Source organism: Branchiostoma belcheri, unplaced genomic scaffold, assembly GCF_001625305.1.
Source record: "Branchiostoma belcheri isolate BF01 breed outbred unplaced genomic scaffold, Haploidv18h27 scaffold10, whole genome shotgun sequence".
NCBI classification, from domain to species: domain Eukaryota; kingdom Metazoa; phylum Chordata; class Leptocardii; order Amphioxiformes; family Branchiostomatidae; genus Branchiostoma; species Branchiostoma belcheri.
In genome coordinates, this window is record NW_017802380.1 from 4,446,086 (window position 1) to 4,469,022 (window position 22,937).

At 44.4% G+C, this 22,937-nt stretch overlaps 4 protein-coding genes across 4 annotated transcripts in view; all 4 read right to left on the bottom strand.

The window, feature by feature from the left end:
* LOC109469217 overlaps positions 1-6,343 on the bottom strand; it is a 10,405-nt gene extending 4,062 nt beyond the window's left edge. The window contains exons 1-11 of the mRNA XM_019767674.1: positions 6,263-6,343; positions 3,961-4,066; positions 3,572-3,709; positions 3,170-3,306; positions 2,699-2,816; positions 2,523-2,555; positions 2,047-2,273; positions 1,694-1,748; positions 1,085-1,245; positions 657-746; positions 39-219 (exon numbers count right to left, since the gene is read on the bottom strand). Coding sequence (XP_019623233.1) covers positions 39-219; positions 657-746; positions 1,085-1,245; positions 1,694-1,748; positions 2,047-2,273; positions 2,523-2,555; positions 2,699-2,816; positions 3,170-3,306; positions 3,572-3,709; positions 3,961-4,066; positions 6,263-6,343 — 1,327 coding nt within the window. The remainder of the gene's footprint in view (positions 1-38; positions 220-656; positions 747-1,084; positions 1,246-1,693; positions 1,749-2,046; positions 2,274-2,522; positions 2,556-2,698; positions 2,817-3,169; positions 3,307-3,571; positions 3,710-3,960; positions 4,067-6,262) is intronic.
* A 1,534-nt stretch (positions 6,344-7,877) lies between these two features.
* Positions 7,878-11,755, bottom strand: LOC109469222 (histidine N-alpha-methyltransferase-like). Its single transcript, XM_019767686.1, has 7 exons — positions 11,692-11,755; positions 9,981-10,162; positions 9,542-9,750; positions 9,135-9,341; positions 8,747-8,865; positions 8,475-8,607; positions 7,878-8,065 (listed from the first exon to the last, which is right to left on the bottom strand). The coding sequence occupies exons 2-7, from the start codon at positions 10,151-10,153 to the stop codon at positions 7,878-7,880; spliced, it is 1,029 nt and encodes a 342-aa protein (XP_019623245.1). The 5' UTR covers positions 10,154-10,162; positions 11,692-11,755.
* A 3,618-nt stretch (positions 11,756-15,373) lies between these two features.
* Positions 15,374-18,629, bottom strand: LOC109470539 (E3 ubiquitin-protein ligase TRIM71-like). The gene is made up of 2 exons (XM_019769507.1): positions 17,610-18,629; positions 15,374-16,367 (listed from the first exon to the last, which is right to left on the bottom strand). The coding sequence occupies exons 1-2, from the start codon at positions 18,565-18,567 to the stop codon at positions 15,535-15,537; spliced, it is 1,791 nt and encodes a 596-aa protein (XP_019625066.1). The 5' UTR covers positions 18,568-18,629; the 3' UTR covers positions 15,374-15,534.
* Positions 18,630-19,401: 772 nt separating this feature from the next.
* LOC109469231 (protein wech-like) lies at positions 19,402-22,728 on the bottom strand. The gene is made up of 5 exons (XM_019767697.1): positions 21,961-22,728; positions 21,618-21,768; positions 21,287-21,393; positions 20,914-20,947; positions 19,402-20,418 (listed from the first exon to the last, which is right to left on the bottom strand). The coding sequence occupies exons 1-5, from the start codon at positions 22,726-22,728 to the stop codon at positions 19,559-19,561; spliced, it is 1,920 nt and encodes a 639-aa protein (XP_019623256.1). The 3' UTR covers positions 19,402-19,558.
* Positions 22,729-22,937: the final 209 nt, after the last annotated feature.

Below are 22,937 nucleotides of genomic sequence, written 5' to 3' on the forward strand. Positions count from 1 at the left end.
ATTAAAATCGAAGGGATCAGGCTGACACGGCAACTTACTAGTGCGAGGAAGTTCCTTCCGTTGCCGGTATATGTAGTACAGCGCCCCGAGAAGGGCGAGCCCAACCACCACTGCCAGTGTAACGGCCAGGACAAGGTGACGTGTGGAGTGATGTTGTGATGGATGTACAGCATTAGCAGACACTTGGGTCCACTGGCTATCCTGGTACGGAGCTGAAACCTTTGAGTTCAAAAGATTTTTTTTTAAATGTATGAATCTTAGGGTTGACAATATTCCCTCATATGTAGACTCCATATTGGATTATTCTTTTTACGAGTCCCAACTTGCTTCATTATGCTACGTAACCTGTATCTGTATCGGTATAGCCTGAATAAAATAACTAGTCTCCACCAGACTTCTTTTTTAGCAGGCTGAATAAATCGTAGAAATCGGCCTAAAAAGGTATTAATTGGCCAGAGAAGGTAGCCGGCTATTGACGGTCCAATTGGCCTGCACGAAGTCTGTGAGTTGTCGCTACGATGAAAGGCATAAAAGTAATCCGGCAGCTAGCTACATTACACCAAACGACCAGTTACAACCAATCTTTGCATATCCAATTGCAGGACTTAACCGACAATTACTATAATCTCCAACATGGCATAGATCGTTAACATTACCTTCACTGCGTAAAACCTCCTGGTTCGCAGCGGTTTGGCGTCCTTAAACACCGCCGTGATCACGCCACTGCTGTCCTTTGTGCTGATCAGCTATTGAGGGGGATAGTGGAATAGGGGGATAGCTCATTTCTATTGGAAGGAACAGCATGGCAGGCACAGTGCGTAGTGAAGCTAGCTGGTAGGATTAAAAAAGCAGAAAAAGATGCTACCATTCGGTTTAACATAAACACATCAGGAGTCTCTAAACCGCTGAAAGTACTGAAGCATTGAAAAAAGAGGCTTCCCTAGGTTTGTGGGACGACAATGTTATGTCATTTGTTGTTTGAAGGACGACAATATAGCTTACTGAGATGTACACAACACAAAAATAGATGGCAAAGTATGCAAATTCCAGGTAATTTGTACATAGCACCAGATGCGTTACTCACGGGGTTGCATCTTATTGGTTCGGAGGCTCTACTGTCGGATGTGCTGGTGTTAACCAGACAGATCCGGTACTCCGGGAAGTCGTACTCAGGCGGAGCTGCACGGAATGTTACAGAGACTTCCGTACCGTCGTAGTGGGCCGTGAGGTTGGCTGGGGTCCAGTCTAATGACACAAGAATGGTGACATGATAAACTTTACTGCACAACAAGTGTACCAAGTACGGCGCGTGACACACTATGATACTAATCTATCTTGCAAACAAACTATGACAATAATTTATAGCATTTACATATACTTTTAAAACATTATTTCATGTGTACAATGCAGGGGCTGTCACATGTAACAGAAACGAGGCCCTAGCTATTCATTGCTGATCACCATTTCTCGTTCACCAGGGAGACGTATTTGCACATGCTGTTGCATTTTAAGGTACCTGTAATTTAATTGGTCACAAAATCAAAGAAACGGAAACATAAAGTTTGTGGAGCTCAACTTTGTAATGTCTGTTTACATGCTGAACCTCTGTGATCGAATATGACGTACGGATGATGATGATGATGAGCACAGAAATTATGAATATTGCGAAATATAACAACTGCAGATGACTGACCTGTTATGTTAAAACTCGTGTTGCTCCGGATCGGATCACTTATGGCAGCTTCAACCTGAAATGTCGAATCAGATCAGTGTCGTTACGAAATATGTAATACCGAGTTACCCCCCCCCCCCAAAAAAAAAACATGACAAAAACATGTTCCTCTCCCAGAATACATGGCGAATGCGCAGTCGTCATAAATTAGGATACAAGACGCATTGATAATGGCTTATCTGGAAAACTGATGAAAATGAATCTAAAAGTGGTTTAGAAGGATGTGTAGTCGAAGCAGGTACTCCCTTTTCAAGTTATGTTATTGTTTGTGACCCACGTTCTTTTCTTAAATTCTGTCTGATGCCACAGCTTACCCAAATATCACAAGTCCCCGGAGGTAGATGGTAGAGAGTCGTGTTCAATGTAGCGCCGTTTGTATTGCTGGCGTCCACTTTGATGGGTTCTTCAGTTTGCTGATCTGGTCCACACGTCCACCAGAGCTCGTACTCGGCAATCTCCAACTCTTCGGGAGCCAGGAAGATTTTCACGGTGACGTTCCGTCCAACAGTTTTCACGATCTGGACTGGAGGTGGCTTCCATACTGTATGACATTTAATACAATAACGCCAGGTTGCTACGTTGCTACGATGATTCCTTCACCACTATAGCAAGAACATAAACCCATAGATGTCTTGCTAGAATGAGTCAGACGTTATTTACATGCACCGTGTGGCGTTAGAACTGTTTTGTCGTGGTAGACGGAACCGAGTGTTAACGAACGGCTGGTTGCAACGATTTATATTGTCGATTCGTCTGCAAAGTAATTGGTTTGTAATTCAAATCGACTTACATTTTCGTCGCTCCTCCAAAGACTCGCATTTCCCTGGAGTAAAATAAACACTTAAGTTGTACATGTAATTGTGGTAATACAAACAGACAAACTTATATTTTAAGACATATCGATAAACTGATGGCGATAATCCGATACTATAAGAAACATAGAATGATTTCAGAATCTGTGCTCACTTGCTACATAGTCCGCGGTTTCTTGTTGGAATCCCTTCATGGTCTGTCCCGGGAGAGGCCTCGCGGTAATCCTGTACGTCAGCCCGGTGGGCAGGTCAGCTATGTACTCAAAATAGTTCTAAAGTAAAATAAATGTAATCATCAGGGGCTTTAACGGATGGCGCACGCACAAAACGGCACAACACAACACAACACAACACAACACAACACAACACAACACAACACAACATAGCATAGCATCGCAAAGCACAAATACAACACAGCTTGTCATGGCACAACCATCGCTCAGTACAAACACAGTGCAGGGTATCACATCACATCACCACACAGATCGACACAACACCACGTAACACATTCAAACATAATGAAACGTAACACGACACAGCTGCAGTCACGAACACCACACCAACTCAGTAAAAACACAAAACCGCAACATGCCACAATAGCGGCCTCTTCTCAGAACCAGCTCACCTCACTTATGGCGTCGTCTGCGTCCAACGTTCTGTTGAGAAGAAGTTGCCGACACGAGTCTGAATACCCTTCGCATGCGCAGCAACCTCTCCCTGCAGACTCTATGCTGATTTCGAAGCCTGTCACGCGTCCATAACCTGGACAGAAAATACGGATTTGACAAGTCAAGCTTTGTACATCAGTTGTGCTGTTCAAGGTTCAAAGTAGACACTGTTTTTGTGTATGGCTTAAATGAAGAAAACTGCGGTGATTTTAGTCGTCGTTACAGGCTATCAAGGGGCAGGAGGGAAGGAGCAAGCCAGCCATATCCCAGATTTTTCCCTTTTTTCTATGAGAATGTTGAGATCTTCTCTCATTGCCTACTCCCATTTACTGTCCATGGAAGGGCATACCCCAGCCTACCTGTTCTGGGTGTGCACCACTTTATCTTGACCCGGTCGAGCTTTGCTGGTGAGTCGTCCTCCGTCGATATCCGTTCAACTGCCAGGTGTGGTACAGGGAGTATGGGGGCGTCTTCAATAGGCTTGAAGTCACCGCACTCTGGCGTTAGAACAAAAAAGGGCTACATTGGTCAGTGCATATCAAACGAGGCAAAAACTTGAAATTCTGCTGCTGTGCCGAGGAAAGCCAGCAGGGGGCCAGAATCTGATTCAGTGGTAGATGAAGCCCAAACCTCACCGAATTTCTTAGCAATCTCTTGTGTTGGCTGCTAAACGACAAGCACCGCAACATCTATACACTAATACACTCCAGATTTGCTTGGTGGTAGGATAAACCGTTGGCTGGCTTACCCTGTTGTTGGAGGGGGTAACCGAACGCCCCATGACCGCTTCGCCCGTGTCTCCCCCTGTTCTGTACTGCTCTCTTAGACCGTTGCTGGCAAGAGAAGAGGTCAACCTGCTCGAACAATGGTAGACAATATGATGAATCTTAAGAAATTGTCACTGAGATTGTTAAAGAAATAGAAATTACAGATGACGACTTTCTAACAAATTCTTCATGCAAATGTTGTCGTGGATATGTTACGGAAATAATGATACCTTGCTTAAGGAGAATCAATGCTCAATTAAAATGTTATGTGAAACGTAAATATACATTTATTGAAAAGTTACCGCATTAGGACAACTTGAGACCATGACCCAGAGATTGTGTAACTCATGCTAGGCACATATCTTTCCGTGCGTTTCACTGTCATTGGGAGTGGGGGGGGGGGGCAATCAAGGTTCAACATTTACGTAATGTAAAGGGAAGGTGTGTCATTGGTCATTGGTATGTCGTTGATTTTGATGATTTGCTATATTGCATTAACATAAAGCCGGTGGCGTGTTACGTCGAAAATACAGATACAAAACATGTGTCACGTCGCTATTACATACTGTAGGTGTTGGCTTTAACCTGATTACATTAGAATGAGTCACACGTCCCTTCAGGCCACATATTCCAACAAGCAAGATCCTTGTATCAATCTGTACATTATTTACGGATCATCTTGTCATTAACAACCAAACTGTGATCACGATGTGTCCCAAAATATGTCTCTCTCGGCTTAGGGTGGAATACAAAGCTAAATCGTTGTATGACGAATCCGTAAAGTTCTGGTCTTCAACTGTAGCCTAGGGGATACCTCAGTGCCAGGCACGACGCACCCGTCATCACAACCTGTGCATTGTTCGCAACCATCCTTATTATTGCCAGTGGCGACAACAGGCCGCCATCTTTAATTTGGAGGTCAAAAGGGGCACACATTAAGATGAACAGTGACGATGTAGATATTATTCACCTCTGCCACAAATAAACTAGAACGCAGAAGCAAATCAATTGGGTAAATATCGAATGTTTAATAATTATCTACTCACGTCAAAGTATAAAGTTGCCAAAGATATAGTGTATCTGTATTTGTGTATTAACCTGATTAATCGTGTATGATGTATGAAATCAGAACACTTTGTACGTTGATCAACTTCAGACGAAAATAGCACAAGGGGTTTACAATTGTCATGTCATTTAACTGCTAGTAATAAATTGAGCATTGTTTATTGGCCCGTGCTTTGTTGGTGGGATAAATGGTAAACCCTTCTTGTGACTACAAAAAAACTCTATGATACCGATTTTACCCGCATCACATGTGGGCGGAACCAGCATAAAAGAATCACCAAAACCAAACCCATGTTCTCTGGTTACCAATACATCGTTTAATGGGAGGATAGGGCTGCTCCCAAGTACACCTTTAATAGTGGCTAAACCGGTTCCCTTCAAATGGTGCCATATACGTATTGAAACATGCGCCACAGAAGGGCAAGCAATAATCCTTGGTGTGGCTATGCTCTTTATTCTCGAAAATACCCAGTAAGAATCAATGGGCATTGTTGGATACTAGTGTGGTCTTACTCTTACTCTGAAATCCCTATTATTATTTTATTGTATTAAAGAAAAGGTGGCGTGTAACGCTCGAATGAAGTTTTTGTCAGACTAGACGTCTCCCCTGGGGCAAAGGGATGGGAGTGCCAGCCCAAATATTAGGCCCTACCTATGGAATAACTTTATCATGTATACAGTTTTCGAAATTTGACGACGTATTAGTTTTTGAAGACAAGAGAGGAGTATAATGCCCCCAAACCACCATGGTCCGCAAATGGCACACGACGCAACGGCCGGGATTATCCCTGACATTTGTCGCGACAAGGAAATGACCCAGAAAAAAAATCACCTGCGTCATGATTTATCTGACCACCTCGTGTCAAAGTTTCCACATTTTGGATGTTTGTAGTGTAAAGAAAGTACACAAAGATTCGAATACCGCTTGCAGTTTTGTCGACGATCACTGTGAGACGTTTGCGTTGTGGGTAGTGCCATAACATGGTCGCTACACTGTGGAGTCTTAGCCCCGGCCCATGATCATGCGTACTTCAGAATTAAGAAAAGGGTACAGTGGTCTACAGAGTAAACTATTGCACACGTTTCTTCTCAAACCTACGACGTGCGGCGATATCGTCACAGAAAAAAACAACATCCTAGACGCCACGGCTTAATATGTAAATCACAGTTGTGTGTAAATGAAATCACGTATTTGGTAATGCAAAGGTGTGCCCTTACCTGTGTGTACGCCTCTGTTGTCAGCACGGCAACCGTCAGGACAGTCGTTAACCACGTCCGCACAAAATACCGCCCAGCCATCGCAAGGTGGTGGGACAAACTTACAACTACGCTGTCCACAAACACTGTACGGTCATGGTTTGCGTAAGATTTTGAACGGTTGGGCCTTCTAATGTAGACGATCCACACTGCAGCGCTCACGAATCTGATAGGTGAACTGCGTATGAGAGGGAGAGGTTGGGAGGGTGCGTGCCTATTGTTCGACTGTCATTCTTCTATAATTACAGAGTAGGGAGGGCCAGTGGGTGAACCAGTGGTCCTCAGGCTAAATAACAAACAGGTTCGTGTTATGCACAGTCGCATCACATAGATACATACGTCAACATGTCTCAAACTTTTCTTCAATTAAATGTCTTTCTTTTAATGTTTTTTTTTATAATTATAGGAGTCCGGTGATGATCAGAATTGAAATAGAAAGTACATTGCTTCTAACATAGACACTGTCGTCCTCAATCTACTATCTTTCTTTTATAATCTGTTCAATCAATGGGAATGATATAGAGATTATGCGTCGGTCAAACGCGCCTTCAGATATAATTATCATCGTGTGAGCGGTTTAGGGGGTTATTGGCCCAAAAGTACAGGGTGAAACATGTGATTGTGTGTCTTGCGTTTTCATGCGAAATCATGACTCTTACATGTATTGGCATCAACATATTGTAGGCTACGAGATGGATATAGTCATGTAACGTTATTTCCACCTCTGTGTGTTGGCAGGTTGGTAGGTACGTCCTTTCACCTTGAGTCGCGCTTCTTGCGGCAGCCTTCCCACCGGTAAACCCCTTGTGGGTAGGGGGTCCATACAGTCCTCGACAAATTGTTGGAGTTTGTGTTCTACATACATGTACTACTAGTATCCCACCCCAGGCTAACTAAAACACACTTCTAGAAGCCCCCGCGCACACTGGTCAGGTGACCTAAATACGGTGATTTATCGGTCTTTAACACCTCACGGGCTACTTTCACGATCTGGACTGACTCAGAAACCGTTCGTAGTTATGGCATGAAAGGCTTAAAAGTTATTCATGTGTAACGCATGGCGTTGAGGCGTGTTCAAAAATACTTGTATGCTCCAGATTTATTATTTTTGACATATCGGCTCATTAGCCAGCCAAAGCGTTCATTACAAGAGTGAGCACCAAAAAGGTTCTACGTGAATCTTTCGAATACTACCCCCATTCTGAAAAGTCGTATAATCGTAGCACATACACGTCGACGACAGTTCTGAAATGATCACACCGCATACTGCACAGGCGTCTCCAATCATTTTATTTCAATGCCTAAAAAAATACAGATACAATAAAAAGCAATCCACATCATCTGGACCCCAATAATTAATGTGCCAAAAATCACAGATATCGGATATCCTTAAACCCACCGTGAGGTACACCTGCGAACACACAGACATCACCGAAAACTAGTACCTTACCGCGGAAGGATATCTCCTTCCCGGAGGTGATAACCTAATAGCATAACGTTATATGAAAATAATGAAATTGTACAGTGGATCATTCACCAGTCTATAAGACAGGCAAAGTTTAACAGACATCTAAATCTATTTTGGAGCCAGGCACACGAGGCAGAATTTTGCGTCTTCGTTGGCCCAGAGGCCTTCCACTGCAAAGTTGCTTTTCTCCGCCAGGCGGCGCGCCTGATGCTGGCTGAATTTGCAGCTGTAGTTCGGCCCGTCCGACAAGTAAAGCTTGTCCCCAGCAGGGAAGTCAATGTCAAGTCCAAGTTTTCCTGAAATCAAGAATTTAGTAGGTTTAAGGGGATAACTTTGTTGATAATGGATGATCAACTGTATGAGATTCAATAAATGACAACTTTTACTCTAGTAACATCGTTCTTTATAGACAACAAAGTTTGTCGTACAAAACTATAGGTAGATTCACTCTAATTTTGATCCACAGTACAGGCCCCATCACATATATTGTATAAATTATACAAACTGAGGATATATTTGCGATAGCGGTGTAAGTGTAGTACACAGTTCAGCTGTCTTGCAACCGACAACGGTTAAGTCCTTGTGCTTGGTTCTATCGTGCACATCCTGCTTGAAGATACTAGCAGGACCTCAAGATCGTACCACGACCAACGTATGGGGGCACATGTGGCGGCACGGTATAAAGCGACGGTCAGGAATACTTACTCAGATGCACGCTCTGCACGGTGGTGTTCTGGAGATACCTCTCCACGTAGCTGGGCGTGTCTCCTTCTGCAGGGTTCTGCACGAAGTTGGTGGTGGGCTCGAACTTCATCTTGTCTATGTTCCCATCGAAGTCCTGCAATATGGATGAACGAAAGACTGAATGGACGCACGATGTAACATATCCACAGAATTGAGATCTTTACAGGTCAGTTCCAGAAAATTTCAGATTATAGTAGAAACTGGTGTCTGCATTTCTTCAAATCCTTAATTACCCTGTTAAGTCGCTCTATGATGTTGTCCAGCCACGGCCGCCGGTCCCCGGTATGGTAGACCTTCAGTACAGAGTCCCGGTCAGTGTTCAGGTCCAGCCCCAGTACGAACCTGTCCTGGGCTGCAACGGTAAGCGCAGACTGTCAGCAACGACCAAAAAGGACTGAATTCTATACATGTACATTAGCTAGAAAAATGGTAAAATAACGAAGTCATAAACGTGCATGTTTATCGCCAAAAAACATGATTTCTTGTTTTCATTTTCTCCCACAAAGGTAACATAGAAGGTTCTGAAGCTTTAGTAAAGCTAAGTAAACAAATATAATTTTGGTCGCTCTACCGCACCCGTCTTGGATGTGATTTTGAGCAGTAGCTGAGTCATGTACTTACGGCTGAGATACGCCCTGATCTCCTTCATCATCGGAACGTGTTCGTCGATGGGGACGTTCCCGATGCTGTTCCCGAGGAACAGGAGCAGCTTGGGCTCAGGGCGGTCAGCAACGTGACGTAATCCGTCCATGAACAGCCCGCCGAACGGCTCCACCTTCAGGGCGCTGTACTCTCGCTCCAACTCTCGTGAGACTTGCTCGATGTAGTCTGTGGAAAGATACTAAGTAGTTGCTTTTTAAAACTCCTAGTTTAATCAATACAGCAAAGACAGAGTTAACACACCAATTCAACACACTGCATTTAATTTCCAGACATCTACTCAAGATTTTGACTACTTTTAGTGCGCTTAAGCCCTAAGTTTAAGACGAATCTGAGGAATGACGACACATCTATACATTTTCGTTTACCTTTTGCTATGTCCACTGGTACGTATGTCAGCGCTCCTTGACGCTCAATCATGGCCTCTATGACGGGGCGGGTTTTGGAGGAGGCGCCGCTCCCCAGCTCCACCAGCAGGGCGGGAGTTGACATGGAGCTCATGATGTCCGTCATGTGGTTCTGAAGCAGGGTGTACTCGTGCTTCCACAGGGTGTAAGTCGACGATTTGCGAGCTATTCTGGAAAAGGAAGAAACGACAATGAAAAAAAAATAGTGGTCACGCCTCGAGAAGAAGAGAACTCTGCATGCCCGCAACATAGGAAACGCCAATGGTGGTAACGGTAATCAGAAAAGGTGATAGTCACCTGTTATGACAATCCTTCAAAAACTGTGGTAAATCTCAATAAAGAAATAGACAGGTTTAACTGCTGTTCTAACTACAGTAAGAACATGATAAAAGCCACTCACTCTTCAAACAGTTCGGATCCCCGGGTGTCGTACATGTACCAGTGCGGCACGCGTTTCCGCTCGGACGTCAGGCAGGACACAACATACCTTAGGTCGGTAGACACTTCGCTGTACCGCCTGGCCATCCGCACGGCCTGGCGCGCCAGGGACGACATACCGAGTCGCAGTGCCATGTTAGAGAACTACATAAAAGAAAACAGAGGACTAAACTACAACCTTTTTACAATCTTCTGTGGTACTCGAGCGAATGCTGTACTTGTTGTAATGTAAATTTATTCATTCACAATAAATATAAAGGTGTCAGAAATTGGAGTACAGCATCGACCCATAAAAAGGTAATAAAAAATTGATGATGAAAGATCTTTGTTGTAAATTCATGCTTCGAAGGACTAGGTACAGGTCGTTTATTGTATGACTTAAGAAACATATAAGAAACAAATGTACGAAAGTATATATACACGAGTTAAAAATGCACAGTATACAAAAGTGTTGTACTAAGGTAACCGAGTCAATAATAAATGAAGACATGTTAAAGTAGGTCACTCAATCGGCAAGGAACAATGGAGCAGCTGTTGATCGTCAAACAAAAGAAATACGTTATGACTTGGGTTAGAGCATATAAGGTGTAAGACATATATATACCCTTGCAGTCCGGTCGCAGCTTGTATTTACTGTACAAAACTGATGTGAAATAAACAGACAAAACGCCTTCCTTTCGTTGCATTTGAACAAGCATTATGAGACATGTTCTTATTACCCCTGTCACACATATATATAGTCGAGTAGTCCCAAACACTGCCGAATTCCCTCCAACAATATACGTCGTTAGTCAGGCTGGGAGCAAGCTCAGGTCGGCCGTGGTTGGCCGATGGTCCGCGAGGTTATCTACTGTTCGTCTGAGCCAGCCGACTGTTGCACACTCATTCGGGGGTTGGCGGGCGGGCGTTGGATTGGGCCATGTAATCGACGGTTGTTGGGAGTTGGTCAGTAATGGTCGGGGTGTGTCCGGGCCCAAATTTGACTTCCAACCACGCCACAAACACCGCTGACTTAGTCTCGGCCAGTTTTGCCCTCACAAATAGACTTTCTGGCACCCTTCCCGACTGTTGCCCCCGGGAAGGGCAGGGGTTTTACGCCAGGTTGAGACATGGTGAGACATGCCGACGAATTTGACACAGCCTGGAGCGACGATCTCTTTCGGGGACGGAAAAACGTTATGCATGCCAGCATATTCAGAAACGGAGAACAGAGCAAGGGGACGACATCATATCCAACACACCTGTGCACATCAGCGATGTTAGTTTTGTTTAAAGATGTAGTAAAATTCGCCGTGCGATTTTGTATCGTGCGATTTGCTGGCGAGTGCCGCCGGTGCCATCACAGCATTCTTTGTTTCTGCTCCACGGGGTAAGACGCACCGGCTTACATGAAGGCTTAACTCTACTTCACACCTCATATACTAAAGTCGCATTTGTTCCAGATTTTGATATTGGAACTATTTTCAATCGCAACACAGCTTTTTTTCATTAAATTCTAGTGTTTAGTTTACGCCAAGAAAGAATTGCACTCCTCACGCATGTGGGCATGGAAACAATGAGCGATGAACTACATTCGTTCATTTACCAGAAACACATAAAAGTGCTGTTGATTCAAAACCACTGCAGAACGAAATAGCAGGTGATGCCAGACACCAACAACTATCCAAAGTTACCTGTGAGATAGACGGCAGCAGAGAGAAGTTTCCTTCAACTGACACAGCCGAAGTGAAGATCGGTAATGATGGGTATAAAATTAGTACAATTGGGATACGCATGCGTTTCGCCCATGTCGGAAATTTCCACCCGTCCTCAAAATCAGGCCATAATGTGTCTCCTGTTCAGGTCTTCATGAATAATTTAAAAGCATATTAAAGATACTGAAACCCGCGATTTCACCCACCTGATTGTGATAGCCAATTATATATTCACTTTTACTAGCCCTTATTGTGTTTAAGTAGAATTTTTATGATTTATTCAATATTCTGTATTTCCATTTTTTGGTTTGTAGTTCCATACGGAAGTCTCTGTACTTTTTGTCCAACCAGTCAGGAATGTTTTTTCCGTAAAAGTGTATTTGGAACACGCGCGAACGTCCCTGCATCTTTCCTCATCTTGTCACGTGTGATGTTTGACCATTGACTAGACAAGTCCTCTTTGATTATCATGAATGGATTTTTCGCTGTTAGTAAGCCCACTGAAGGGTCTTAGTTTGACCATTTAATAGGTGCATCAAGTCAAAACCAGTCGGGCGTAGAGGATGACCTTTCAACTTCAACACCTTTTCCCGAACGACCTGTTCAACCTGTCGCAATACGGTAAATAATGGTCAGTGTCCTTTTAAGGATTCCGTGAGCGACCCATTTCAGTTCTGACGCTATCACTTGCTTCCTAACAGGCCTTCCTAAGGAATGGTGGCTAGTGAGGCCAGGGGAGTGAGGTACCAAGCAAATGAAGAGGATCTTGGAGAGATGCTGGGTGTTGCCCCGGACGTGTTGCCGAAGTCGGTGGCTAATGGACACTCCTCTGGCCAATGGAAACTGCCTTGCCACCGTATGATCTGCTTGGAGGTTATGCCCGGAGGTCAGGCAGGCTAGGATACTATTCTCAACGATATCAGTACTCTGAATCACATTTAGTGCAAGCAATATTTATTGGTAAGACTAAAAATCTGCTGCAACATTTTGACATCGACAACAGCCCTGGGGCAAACATGGACAAGTGCACAGCTGTGACAATTTCACCACCACATCCACATCCCAATACTACAACTTCCCACGGGCACCTGGTCCAATCCTACCCTCAAAATTACCGAGTCTAATTTTTAAACACGAATTTCGTTCATTATTTCTCAGTAGCGAGTAAGAGACAAATTCAATTTTTGTGGCACCTGGCTTCTATACGTGGGTGTAAGTGAGAACCAGTGACAAGAATAACAAGAATTCGGAGATCTCATACCTCCATGAAATATATGAGTTTTTGTAAATGTTTTTATATGTCTCATTGACTATAGAAATAAGGTCGTAATTACCATAATCTAGTTTAATTTATGGTTTTCTAAATTCAAATGACAATCTTTTTTCGTGTAAAATTCCTCTCCTTTGCCATACTTCATTTCAACATGGCCTCATTAACATATACAGAATGGAAGGCGACTTATGGCAGCTTTTATTCTGTATTCTTATTATGTCGTTTCCATGGCCCGTCTCTGGTTTTATTGGCAAGAATACAACATTACATTACGTTGTTACAATTGTGTATACCAAATTTACATATTTTCCTGTATGTGGCACTATTACAATACGTTATTGACTTGAATGTAGAACCAGACTGTCATTTCCTTTTTATTTTGAAAGCTTTTAATGAACAAAATGCAGCGGAATTTTCCACCTTCATTCCGCGTCAGTTACTATAGACATTTCTGCAATACGCAGCAGCTTGCACGAAATCCTAATGAAAATTTATACACAAGTACCGCTAGTGCCATGGTTTGGTGGAAAAAATGGATCAAACAGAATGGAGGGCGAGTTAGGGACCCTGTCTCTGCAATTCCCAGCCGTTTGCACAAAATCCTGATGAAATTCATACACCGGTACCGGTAGTGCTATGGCTTGGTGAAAAAATGGATGAAATAGAGTGGAAGCGAGTTATGGCATGCGGGCAGCTTTTATTCTGTAGAAAAAGATCATCGCTACGTCCCCGCAACATTTGAATCTCACTAAATCCTTGCAGAATTCGCAACAATGACATATCAACTAATAAAATCTTTAATCTGTATGTCCTAAGTTTGAACATGTTACAGATATTGATTATGCAATCGCGCAAAACTAGCCTTTTGCCTAAAAATCTCTGGCCTGTTACGCGTTAAACGGGGTTCAGCGACCTACCTCTTGACTTGGACCGATCCCTTAAAAAGGATCGCGGTGATACTGGTCCTGTTGCGTTAGGAGATGTTTCTTTTTGAGCTCGCAGACACTTTCCTGATGTTCTAATGTGGCGACAAGTTGATACCGTAACAGTACAGTATAAGAAGTACAAAAAGTGTACTATGTCTAGACGTCTTAAAAACCGGTCTACCGGAATGAGACAGGCGTGCATGGTTTGGTGTCTTTTCTCTTTATCTATCTCCCTGGCATGCCGTTCGTGGGCCAATGATTTCTGTATTTGTAAGTTGTATATCAGGTAGAACCAACACCATCTTTGACCTCTCACACCGTAACAAATAATGGACAACATGAACGTCACCCCGTGCGATCTACGTTTGATCAGAAAATCCCCCCCCCCAAAAAAAAAGACCGACCCTGGGACGCCCGGATTGCAGTAACCGATGTTTCGGATTTTCTGGCGGATTCATTTCTGATCCATCCGCTTTTATCTGTGAAAAATACGGACAAATCCTGATGCGCTCGGATCAGCTAGGATCCGAGGCCATTTCGTGCAGTGATAATATATGCATAGTGGTGTTAACCTTACACATGTCATAAGGTATAAAATTCCCATCATTCACAAATAAGGAGTCACTGAATTTTCACATTAATTATGCAAATTAGATCATAATTTGCATAATTGGTATCTGTTGATGTTCCGCCTGCCACCTCCATTTTTCATGGAGGTAATAAACATACTAGTGTATGGTTACAGTCGGAAATATGATTCTTGACTAAAAAATTTATTGATCTTTGTGTCAATCATGACTCTTCAAGAAGTGTAGTCATTAAGGAAGGCTTGAAAAATTCTACTTTGTCAGTCTTCTACTTTCATCGTGCAGGAATGACATTGATTTTAAATCTACTTATTGATTTAGACAACAAATTCAAACATTTAGAAATTTTATTGCAAATAAACAAGAAATGGGAACAGGCAAAGTGTTGTGAAACAGCGTCACAATTTTACAAAGGCAACAAGACCCAAAAACTAATATCCATATTAATGTGTTCAACTTTATACTTTGAATGAAAGCGCATTATTCTCTCAACAACATTTTCATAGACAATTGTAAAAAGCTATAAAAAGTGTCGGCAGCTTTTGTTGCCTGTAACGTTAGGTTTGTATACATATAATATACAATTACTGTAAGTATGACTTAATGCTCATTTTGATTGTGCTTCAGCATACATGTACCTACCAGCATAAATTTCGTACAGTAGACACGACGGTTTGCAATGCAGTACGATAAAATGTTTTTAATTATTTAATCTATGTCAGCTCTCGCTCAGCATTAGAAGCCGGACTGCGTAAACAGAGAGTTGCGATGAGGAAAAATATGAATCTGCTACAGGCAATTTTCAATTACAGAGATGATCATTCATTTCTACGACATACACAGTCAAGACAGTCATGTCCTCAGTACAGCTCGCAGATGTAATAGCTTAATTAGAGTACGGACTCTGATCCCCTTTATAATATACCATCACTAGTTAAGTTCTATTCTCCATCAAGATAGAACATACCATCAACCAACCACAATGTGCAAAGTAGGCAAGGCCTGGTGCAAAAGCCGACATCTACACGAAAGTCTCCTACTCGTCCGGAAATACCATCCATCGTGGAAAGATTGTCACGATGTAGTTAGATACGTCAGTAACCACCAACTGTCCACCCGGTCCCAAAGCAATGTCCCACGGGTTTGTAACGTTCACAACCGTACGGACAAACTTCCCGCGGCTTGTGAACATGTCCACCCGCCCGTTGCCCGAGTCAGCCACCATGATGTGACCCTGGGGGTCCATACAAATTCCTCTAGGCTTACCTTTACCGACGCTGACAGTGCGGAACGAGAACAGGCGCTGTCCGGTATGATCGTACACCTTGACACCGGGGAGAGAAGTGTCCGTTACGAGGATGTTACCGTCCCTGTCTGATGTGCATGTGACGTACTGCAGTTTGGGGCCTTCTTTCTTGCCAAAACTTCCATCAAACGAGCCGTCTGGTTTGAACTTGAACAATTCATTACATGCTAGCACGATGATTCTGTTATAGCGCGAGTTCACCGCAATTTTGGGGTACCAATCAAATCGTTTCACGACAAATGTGGTCACCAGTAGGCCGTCTGTACCGTACTGTACCACACGCACGGCAAAGCTATTAACGCGATCTTTCCCCACTACCCAAACACGACCTTGCTCATCAATGTCCACATCAGTAGGGTACATTGCTTGGTCATTTCCGCCAGGCACTTCCGGTGGGAAGAGGCGGAGGAAGGTGCCATTCATGCTGAAGACTTGGACACGTTTGTTGTTCATATCAGCGACAAATATCTCATTGTCAGCGGACACCGCCACTCCGTAGGGTTTGTCTATTTGTCCGGGTAGCGTTCCCTCTTCACCAAACACGATTGGCGTCGATTTGCTCACTGCAATAGTACAATAACAAGTACAGCGTTACTCAGTCCTATGATTGATGATCTTTATTTTCATAATTCCTGCCCACCAGTAGCACTATTACGTCAAAGACCAGAATTTCACTACCTGTAGTGTAGATAGTGACCAAGGGAAGAGATAAAACAGTCCACAATCCCTACTACAAGACCAACTTTATATTGAGAACAGTTACCAGTACGTATATATATACCTTGTAATCTGTTGGAGGTTGATGGCAGTGCGTCACCCAGTGGGGTTGTGGAGGTTGAAGAAACTGTGATTGCTGTCTGCCCATTTACTGAACGATTCTGTCGGAGAGCAGCCATTCAGACAAACAAGAAATTAGTGTTTCATATCTTATAGAACAGAGACCTAGGTCCATGATGCACAGAACTGTCAGAAAATACAGGGATTGTAAAGTCTCAGAAGATGACAAAAGAAGGAACGCTTCTCACCGTTTGATTAGGCAAGAGATCGGTCATTGTCGTCTTCCCAGAACTGCAGCAGGCTGGGTGATCATGGATGGAGGGAGTGTCCAGAGTAGTCTGACCAGTGGTGTTGGTAGTGTCCACAGGCTGTGTCGGCTGTAGGGAGGATAGAGAATATCGATTATTTGGGCGTGGCCACATTCGTCGTAGGTTGTCGTCACGTTTTTGCTGCCGTGCTATTTTTAAAGCAGGCTGTTAAAGAATCAGCCACCAACAAGACTAACACAAGAATGTCCTCGGAGCTACGCTTAACGTCAGATATTCTGCAATATTGATGCGAGCACGAATGGCATATGTTACCTAAGTACCAACTTGGTGTTAGAAATAGACACTGGGGAGGAAAACACTAAAGACGCAGGCTCGCCTTTTGACTGACCTGGTCTCTAGTATTGAGGTACAGCCCGGCAAGGGTCCCGACGAGGATCAACAACACCAGAATGACGGCAGCGGTTACAGCAGCGCAAACCCAGCGGGATGTACACACTGAAAATCAACTGTCTTTCATGATATCTTAAAGAAAATATGGCTGATAGCCATTAAAGCAATCGGAGTATATGATTTGACATACACACTCAACAAGAACACTCACACACACACACACATACACACACACACACACACACACACACACACACACACACGGGCACGTGCGTGTGCACACTTTACACAGACATACACACCTGCTTTAAGCCATGCACAAAATTAAAGATGTGAAATCGACTAGTTAAAACCGTATTTGTGTCTTACCACAACGTGCTTCCTGGACAACGTTAGGCACCGGATTGGGGTTCAATGCGTTTTGCCCGTACATCGGATTGGGGTTCAATGCGTTTTGCGCATACATCGGATTCGGGTTCGATGTGTTCTGCACGTCTGTCTGCTGGCTATCCCTCAAGGTTCCATCAAAAGCTGAAACGTCCGCATTGTTGTTGCTGCTTGAGTCTGGACTGGTCTGGCCATACGTCTGGTCGGTGCTATCAGTGTCATCCTGGCACATGTAGGCAACAGCGTACGGCGTAATACCCACACCCTCGTCTTCTTCCTTATATCTAACAGCATATGGCTGGGGGAAGGGGTCGTCATCACCCACAGCTGGTCCAGAGGTGGTTTGATCATCTTCCTGAAATGACGCTGCTTCTGGCTGGATGCAGGGATTGTCTGAATCTAAGGTGGGTTCAGGGTGGGAATCAAGCTGCTGCTTTTGGGCCTTTGGCGAATACATCGGATTCCGATTTTGCGAGTTTTGAGTGTTCTGGTTGTAGGTAGGACTTGGATCCCGGGCGTTTCTAGGGCTGATGGTATTAGGAAGTAGGGTATCGGATGGGTGGCGAATGCCACGCGTGTTCAAAACATCACTAACAGAGGCAGGGGTGGTCAGGGTTGACTCACAGGCTGCTACGGTGACAGAGATGCCTGTGCATCCTCTTGATGCTGTTTTTGTTTTATTGATAGGACGTTTTGTTCGCATTCCTTTCGATAGTGTTTTGATGAACACCAAGTCCTCCTCGCACATGTATGCGGCAGCATATGCTTCAATATCGGCATCAGCTGAAGAGGTGGCACCGGTAGTTTGTCCACTTCCCGCTGCAGCATCACTTTCCACAGACACGCCATCATCATCGTCCTCGTCGTCTCCCTTGTATCCATCACTGTCAACTTGCCTGGCGGTTTGTCGGATTTTGGTGGGAGGAACTGCTGACCTCATGTCGTCTTCTGACAAACTGCTTGCGGTGCCTTCTGGTGTCACATCTGAGGTTGGACTGTTCGCCATGGTTCCGAAATGTTTTCTCTGGACGTGGTGGGTACTGATGTCCGGATACGATCACTGTACTGGCTACCTGCAACGTTAGACAGGTTTCCGCTATTTTTGGTTCAACGTGTACTGTCTCGATGTTATGAATTTATTCATCAAATGTGCAGACGTTGGTTCAATACATGTATCATTTGTGGGTGTGCTTATTAGTAAACAGTTGTTTTCCTTTTCTAATTAGGTAGTGATGATCAGAAGAGGAAAATTATGTCTGGCAGAAGAAAACTCAATTTCTATGTAATTGTTTTCCCTAATCAAGTGCAAGTCAATTCCCTCTATTAAGTACAAGTCAATTTCCTCTATCATGTGACAGTCAATTTGAATTAGATTGCAACGTTACTCAGTATCGTTCCTTTGAAATATTTCTAGTTTGTTTTGTGTGCATAATTCAGCATTGTGGAAATGCTACGTCAGTTCTGACTGTGCCGATTATTCTTTACTGCAAACATCACAATTAGTGTGCATTGGCCATAGCTTAAAACCCGATCTTGAGAAGACAATTGTTTAATCCTCTCTCGAATTCTGTAATGATGTGTTCGACGTCAAGCATATTTTAATAACACAAAACGATCAACTCCTCCCATTTTTGAAACACCAACATAGAAGATATATTAAATATCCAGGCACAAAGTACAAACTATTGCTGGAATGTGTTGCGCGCAGTCACAGTCTTGCACAGTTGTCTCATTACAGAGGACGTCATCCATTTCTAAAGACATAGTACACAGATGTAACAAATGAATTAGTGTCAACACTTGAAGGTCCCCTATATAACATATCATTACTAGTTCATTTCAATTCTCCATTAAGTAAGACCATCAAGTAAGGTGCAAAGTGGGCAAGGCCTGGTGTACAAGCCGACAAGTCACATCTACACGAAAGTCTCCTACTCGTCCGGAAATACCATCCATCGTGGAAAGATTGTCACGATGTAGTTAGATACGTCAGTTACCACCAACTGTCCACCCGGTCCCAAGGCAATGCCCCACGGGTTTGTAACGTTCACAACCGTACGGACAAACTTCCCGCGGCTTGTGAACATGTCCACCCGCCCGTTGCCCGAGTCAGCCACCATGATGTGACCCTGGGGGTCCATACAAATGCCTCTAGGCTTACCTTTACCGACGCTGACAGTGCGGAACGAGAACAGGCGCTGTCCGTTATGATCGTACACCTTGACACCGGGGAGAGAAGTGTCCGTTACGAGGATGTTACCGTCCCTGTCTGATGTGATGTGATGTCTGCCGTACCGCAGTTCTGCGCCCTCTTCCTTGACAAAACTTCCATCAAACGAACCGTTTGGTTTGAACTTGAGCACTTCGTAATGTGCTACCACGATGATTCTGTTATAGCGCGAGTTAACTGCAATGACGGGGAACCAATCAGAACGTTGCACGCCAAATGTGGTCACCGGTATGCCGTTCAAACCGTACTGTACCACATGCACAGCACCGCTTGTAGGGAAATTTTTCCCCACCACCCAAATATGACCCTCGTCATCAATGTCCACATCAGTAGGGTACATTGGCATTGCTTGGCCGTTCCCGCCAGGCACTTCCGGTGGGAAGAGGCGGAGGAAGGTGCCATTCATGCTGAAGACTTGGACGCGTTTGTTGTTTAAATCGACGACATATATCTCATTGTCAGCGGATACCGCCACTCCGTTGGGATCGCTTATTTGCCCGGGTGATGAGCCCTCTCCACCAAACACGATTGGCGTCGACTTGACGTGTCCCGTGTAGCTCTCTGCAATAGTACAATGGGGAGTACAGCGTTAGTCAGTCCTACGATTACTGATGGTTGTATGATCTTTATTTCCATGTTCTTGTCAACATGGGTTAAGTACAGTAGTTATACTTTTTCACTAAAAACTAACTTTGAATTGAGGATAGTTACCTTGTGATCCATTGGAGCTTGATGGCAGTGGGTCACCCCGTGGGATTGTGAAGTTTGAGGAAACTTTGGATTCCGTCTGTCCACTTACTGAACACTTCTGTCAAAACGACCATTCGGACAAACAAGAAATTAGTGTTTCATATCCTATAGAACAGAGACCTAGGTCCATGATGCACAGAACTGTCAGAACATACAGGAATTGTAAAGTCTGAGAAGACGACAATAGAACAAAAGAAGCAACTCTGCTCACCGTTGGATTAGGCAAGAGATCGGCCATTGTCGTCTCCCCAGAACTGCAGCAGGCCGGGTGATCATGAATGGAGGGAGTGTCCAGAGTAGGCTGACCAGTGGTGTTGGTAGTGTCCACAGGCTGTGTCGGCTGCAGGGAGGATACATGTAGAATATTGATTATTGCGTCTGGCCCCATTCGTCAATACGATTTTGCTGTCTTTTTACAGTTTTCAAGAGGGTTGTGACGGTACCGCCGACAAGGATCAAAGACAGTTTTTACGATAAGAAGACAGATGAATTTTGTACGACTTAACAAAAGAATGTCCTCCCAGTTAGCGTAATGTCATAGGAACAGCACAAGTTTTACCAAATACATTGATACAATCTTAAAAGGCACATGTTCCATATCTAAGTTCCTCCTTGGTGTTAGAAATAGTCACCCGTTTGGAGAAGAAGAATAAAAAGACTGGCTCGCCTTTTGACTGACCTGCTCTCTAGTATTCAGGTACAGCCCGGCAAGGGTCCCGACGAGGATCAACAACACCAGAATGACGGCAGCGGTTACAGCAGCGCAAACCCAGCGGGATGTACACACTGAAAATCAACTGTCTTTCATGACATCTTTAAAGAAAATATGGCTGATAGCACCCCCCCCCACACACACACACACCTGCATACACGCACACCTTCACACACACACACACACACACACACACACACACACACACACACACACACACACACACACACACACACACACACACACACACGAACACACACATACACAATGACTAGTTTGAACCGTATTTGTATCTCACCACAGCCTGCTTCCTGGACAACTTTAGGCACCGGATTCGGGTTTAATGCGTTTTGCCCGTACATCGGGTTCGGGTTTAATGCGTTTTGTGCACACATCGGATTCGGGTTCAACGTGTTCTGCACGAACATCGGATTCTGGTTCAACGTGTTCTGCAAGAACATCGGATTCGGGTTCAACGTGTTCTGCACGAACATCGGATTCGGGGTCAATGTGTTCTGCACGAACATCGGATTCTGGTTCAGTGTGTTCTGCACGAACATCGGATTCGGGCTCAATGTGTTCTGCACGGACAGCACGGGTGTCTGTCCACTATCCCCCAAATTCCCATCTGACCCCAAAACGTCGGTATCGTTGTTGCTGCTTGAAGGCGTTTTTGTGTCCGTCTGGTCGGTGTTATCAGTGTCATCCTGGCACATGTAGGCAACAGCATACGGCGTAATACCCACACCCTCGTCTTCTTCCTTATATCTAACAGCATATGGCTGGGAGAAGGGGTCGTCATCACCCACAGCTGGTCCAGAGGTGGTTTGATCATCTTCCTGAAATGACGCTGCTTCTGGCTGGATGCAGGGATTGTCTGAATCTAAGGTGGGTTCAGGAAGGGAATCCGGCTGCTGCTTTTGGGCCTTTGGCAAATACATCGGATTCGGACTCTGCGAGTTTTGAGTGTTCTGGTTGTAGGTAGGACTTGGATCCCGGGCGTTTCTAGGGCTGATGGTATTAGGAAGTAGGGCATCGGATGGGTGGCGAATGCCACGCGTGTTCATAACATCACTAACAGAGGCAGGGGTGGTCGGGGTTGACTCACAGGCTGCTATGGTGGTGGAGATGCCAGTACATCCTTTGACAGGACAGTTTGTTCGCATCCCTTTCGATAGCGATTTGATGAACACCAAGTCCTCCTCGCACATGTATGCGGCAACATATGCTTCAATATCGGCATCAGCTGAAGAGGTGGCACCGGTAGTTTGTCCACTTCCCGCTGCAGCATCACTTTCCACAGACACGCCATAATCATCGTCCTCCTCGTCTCCCTTGTATCCATCACTGTCAACTTGCAATTGCCTGGCGGTTTTCCGGATTTTGGCGGGAGGAACTGCTGACCTCATGTCGTCTTCTGACAAACTGCTTGCGGTGCCTTCTGGTGTTACCTCTAGCTCTAAGGTTGCCGGCTATCGTTCTGCTCTGGAGCTTGTGTTAGGTACTGATGAAGGAATATGATATCTGTGCACGCATACTGTAACGTCTGGCCGGATGCCTGTTTTCTAGTTCAGCTTGTTCTATATTAATGCTATCAATCTATTCATCGAATAGACAG

What these genes read in the sequence shown, in the direction of transcription:
- LOC109469231 (XM_019767697.1), bottom strand. Translation starts at nt 22,728, where the DNA reads ATGAGGTCAGCAGTTCCTCCCGCCAAAATCCGGAAAACCGCCAGGCAA. An exon ending in TGTCCAGGAAGCAGGCTGTG is followed by an intron (nt 21,394 to 21,617) that starts GTGAGATACAAA and finishes GTTGATTTTCAG; the next exon opens with TGTGTACATCCCGCTGGGTT. An exon ending in GGACACTACCAACACCACTG is followed by an intron (nt 20,419 to 20,913) that starts GTCAGCCTACTC and finishes GTACTATTGCAG; the next exon opens with AGAGCTACACGGGACACGTC.
- LOC109470539 (XM_019769507.1), bottom strand. Translation starts at nt 18,567, where the DNA reads ATGAGGTCAGCAGTTCCTCCCACCAAAATCCGACAAACCGCCAGGCAA. An exon ending in TGTCCAGGAAGCACGTTGTG is followed by an intron (nt 16,368 to 17,609) that starts GTAAGACACAAA and finishes GTACTATTGCAG; the next exon opens with TGAGCAAATCGACGCCAATC.
- LOC109469222 (XM_019767686.1), bottom strand. Translation starts at nt 10,153, where the DNA reads ATGGCACTGCGACTCGGTATGTCGTCCCTGGCGCGCCAGGCCGTGCGG. An exon ending in GGATCCGAACTGTTTGAAGA is followed by an intron (nt 9,751 to 9,980) that starts GTGAGTGGCTTT and finishes TTCCTTTTCCAG; the next exon opens with AATAGCTCGCAAATCGTCGA. An exon ending in ACCAGTGGACATAGCAAAAG is followed by an intron (nt 9,342 to 9,541) that starts GTAAACGAAAAT and finishes ATCTTTCCACAG; the next exon opens with ACTACATCGAGCAAGTCTCA.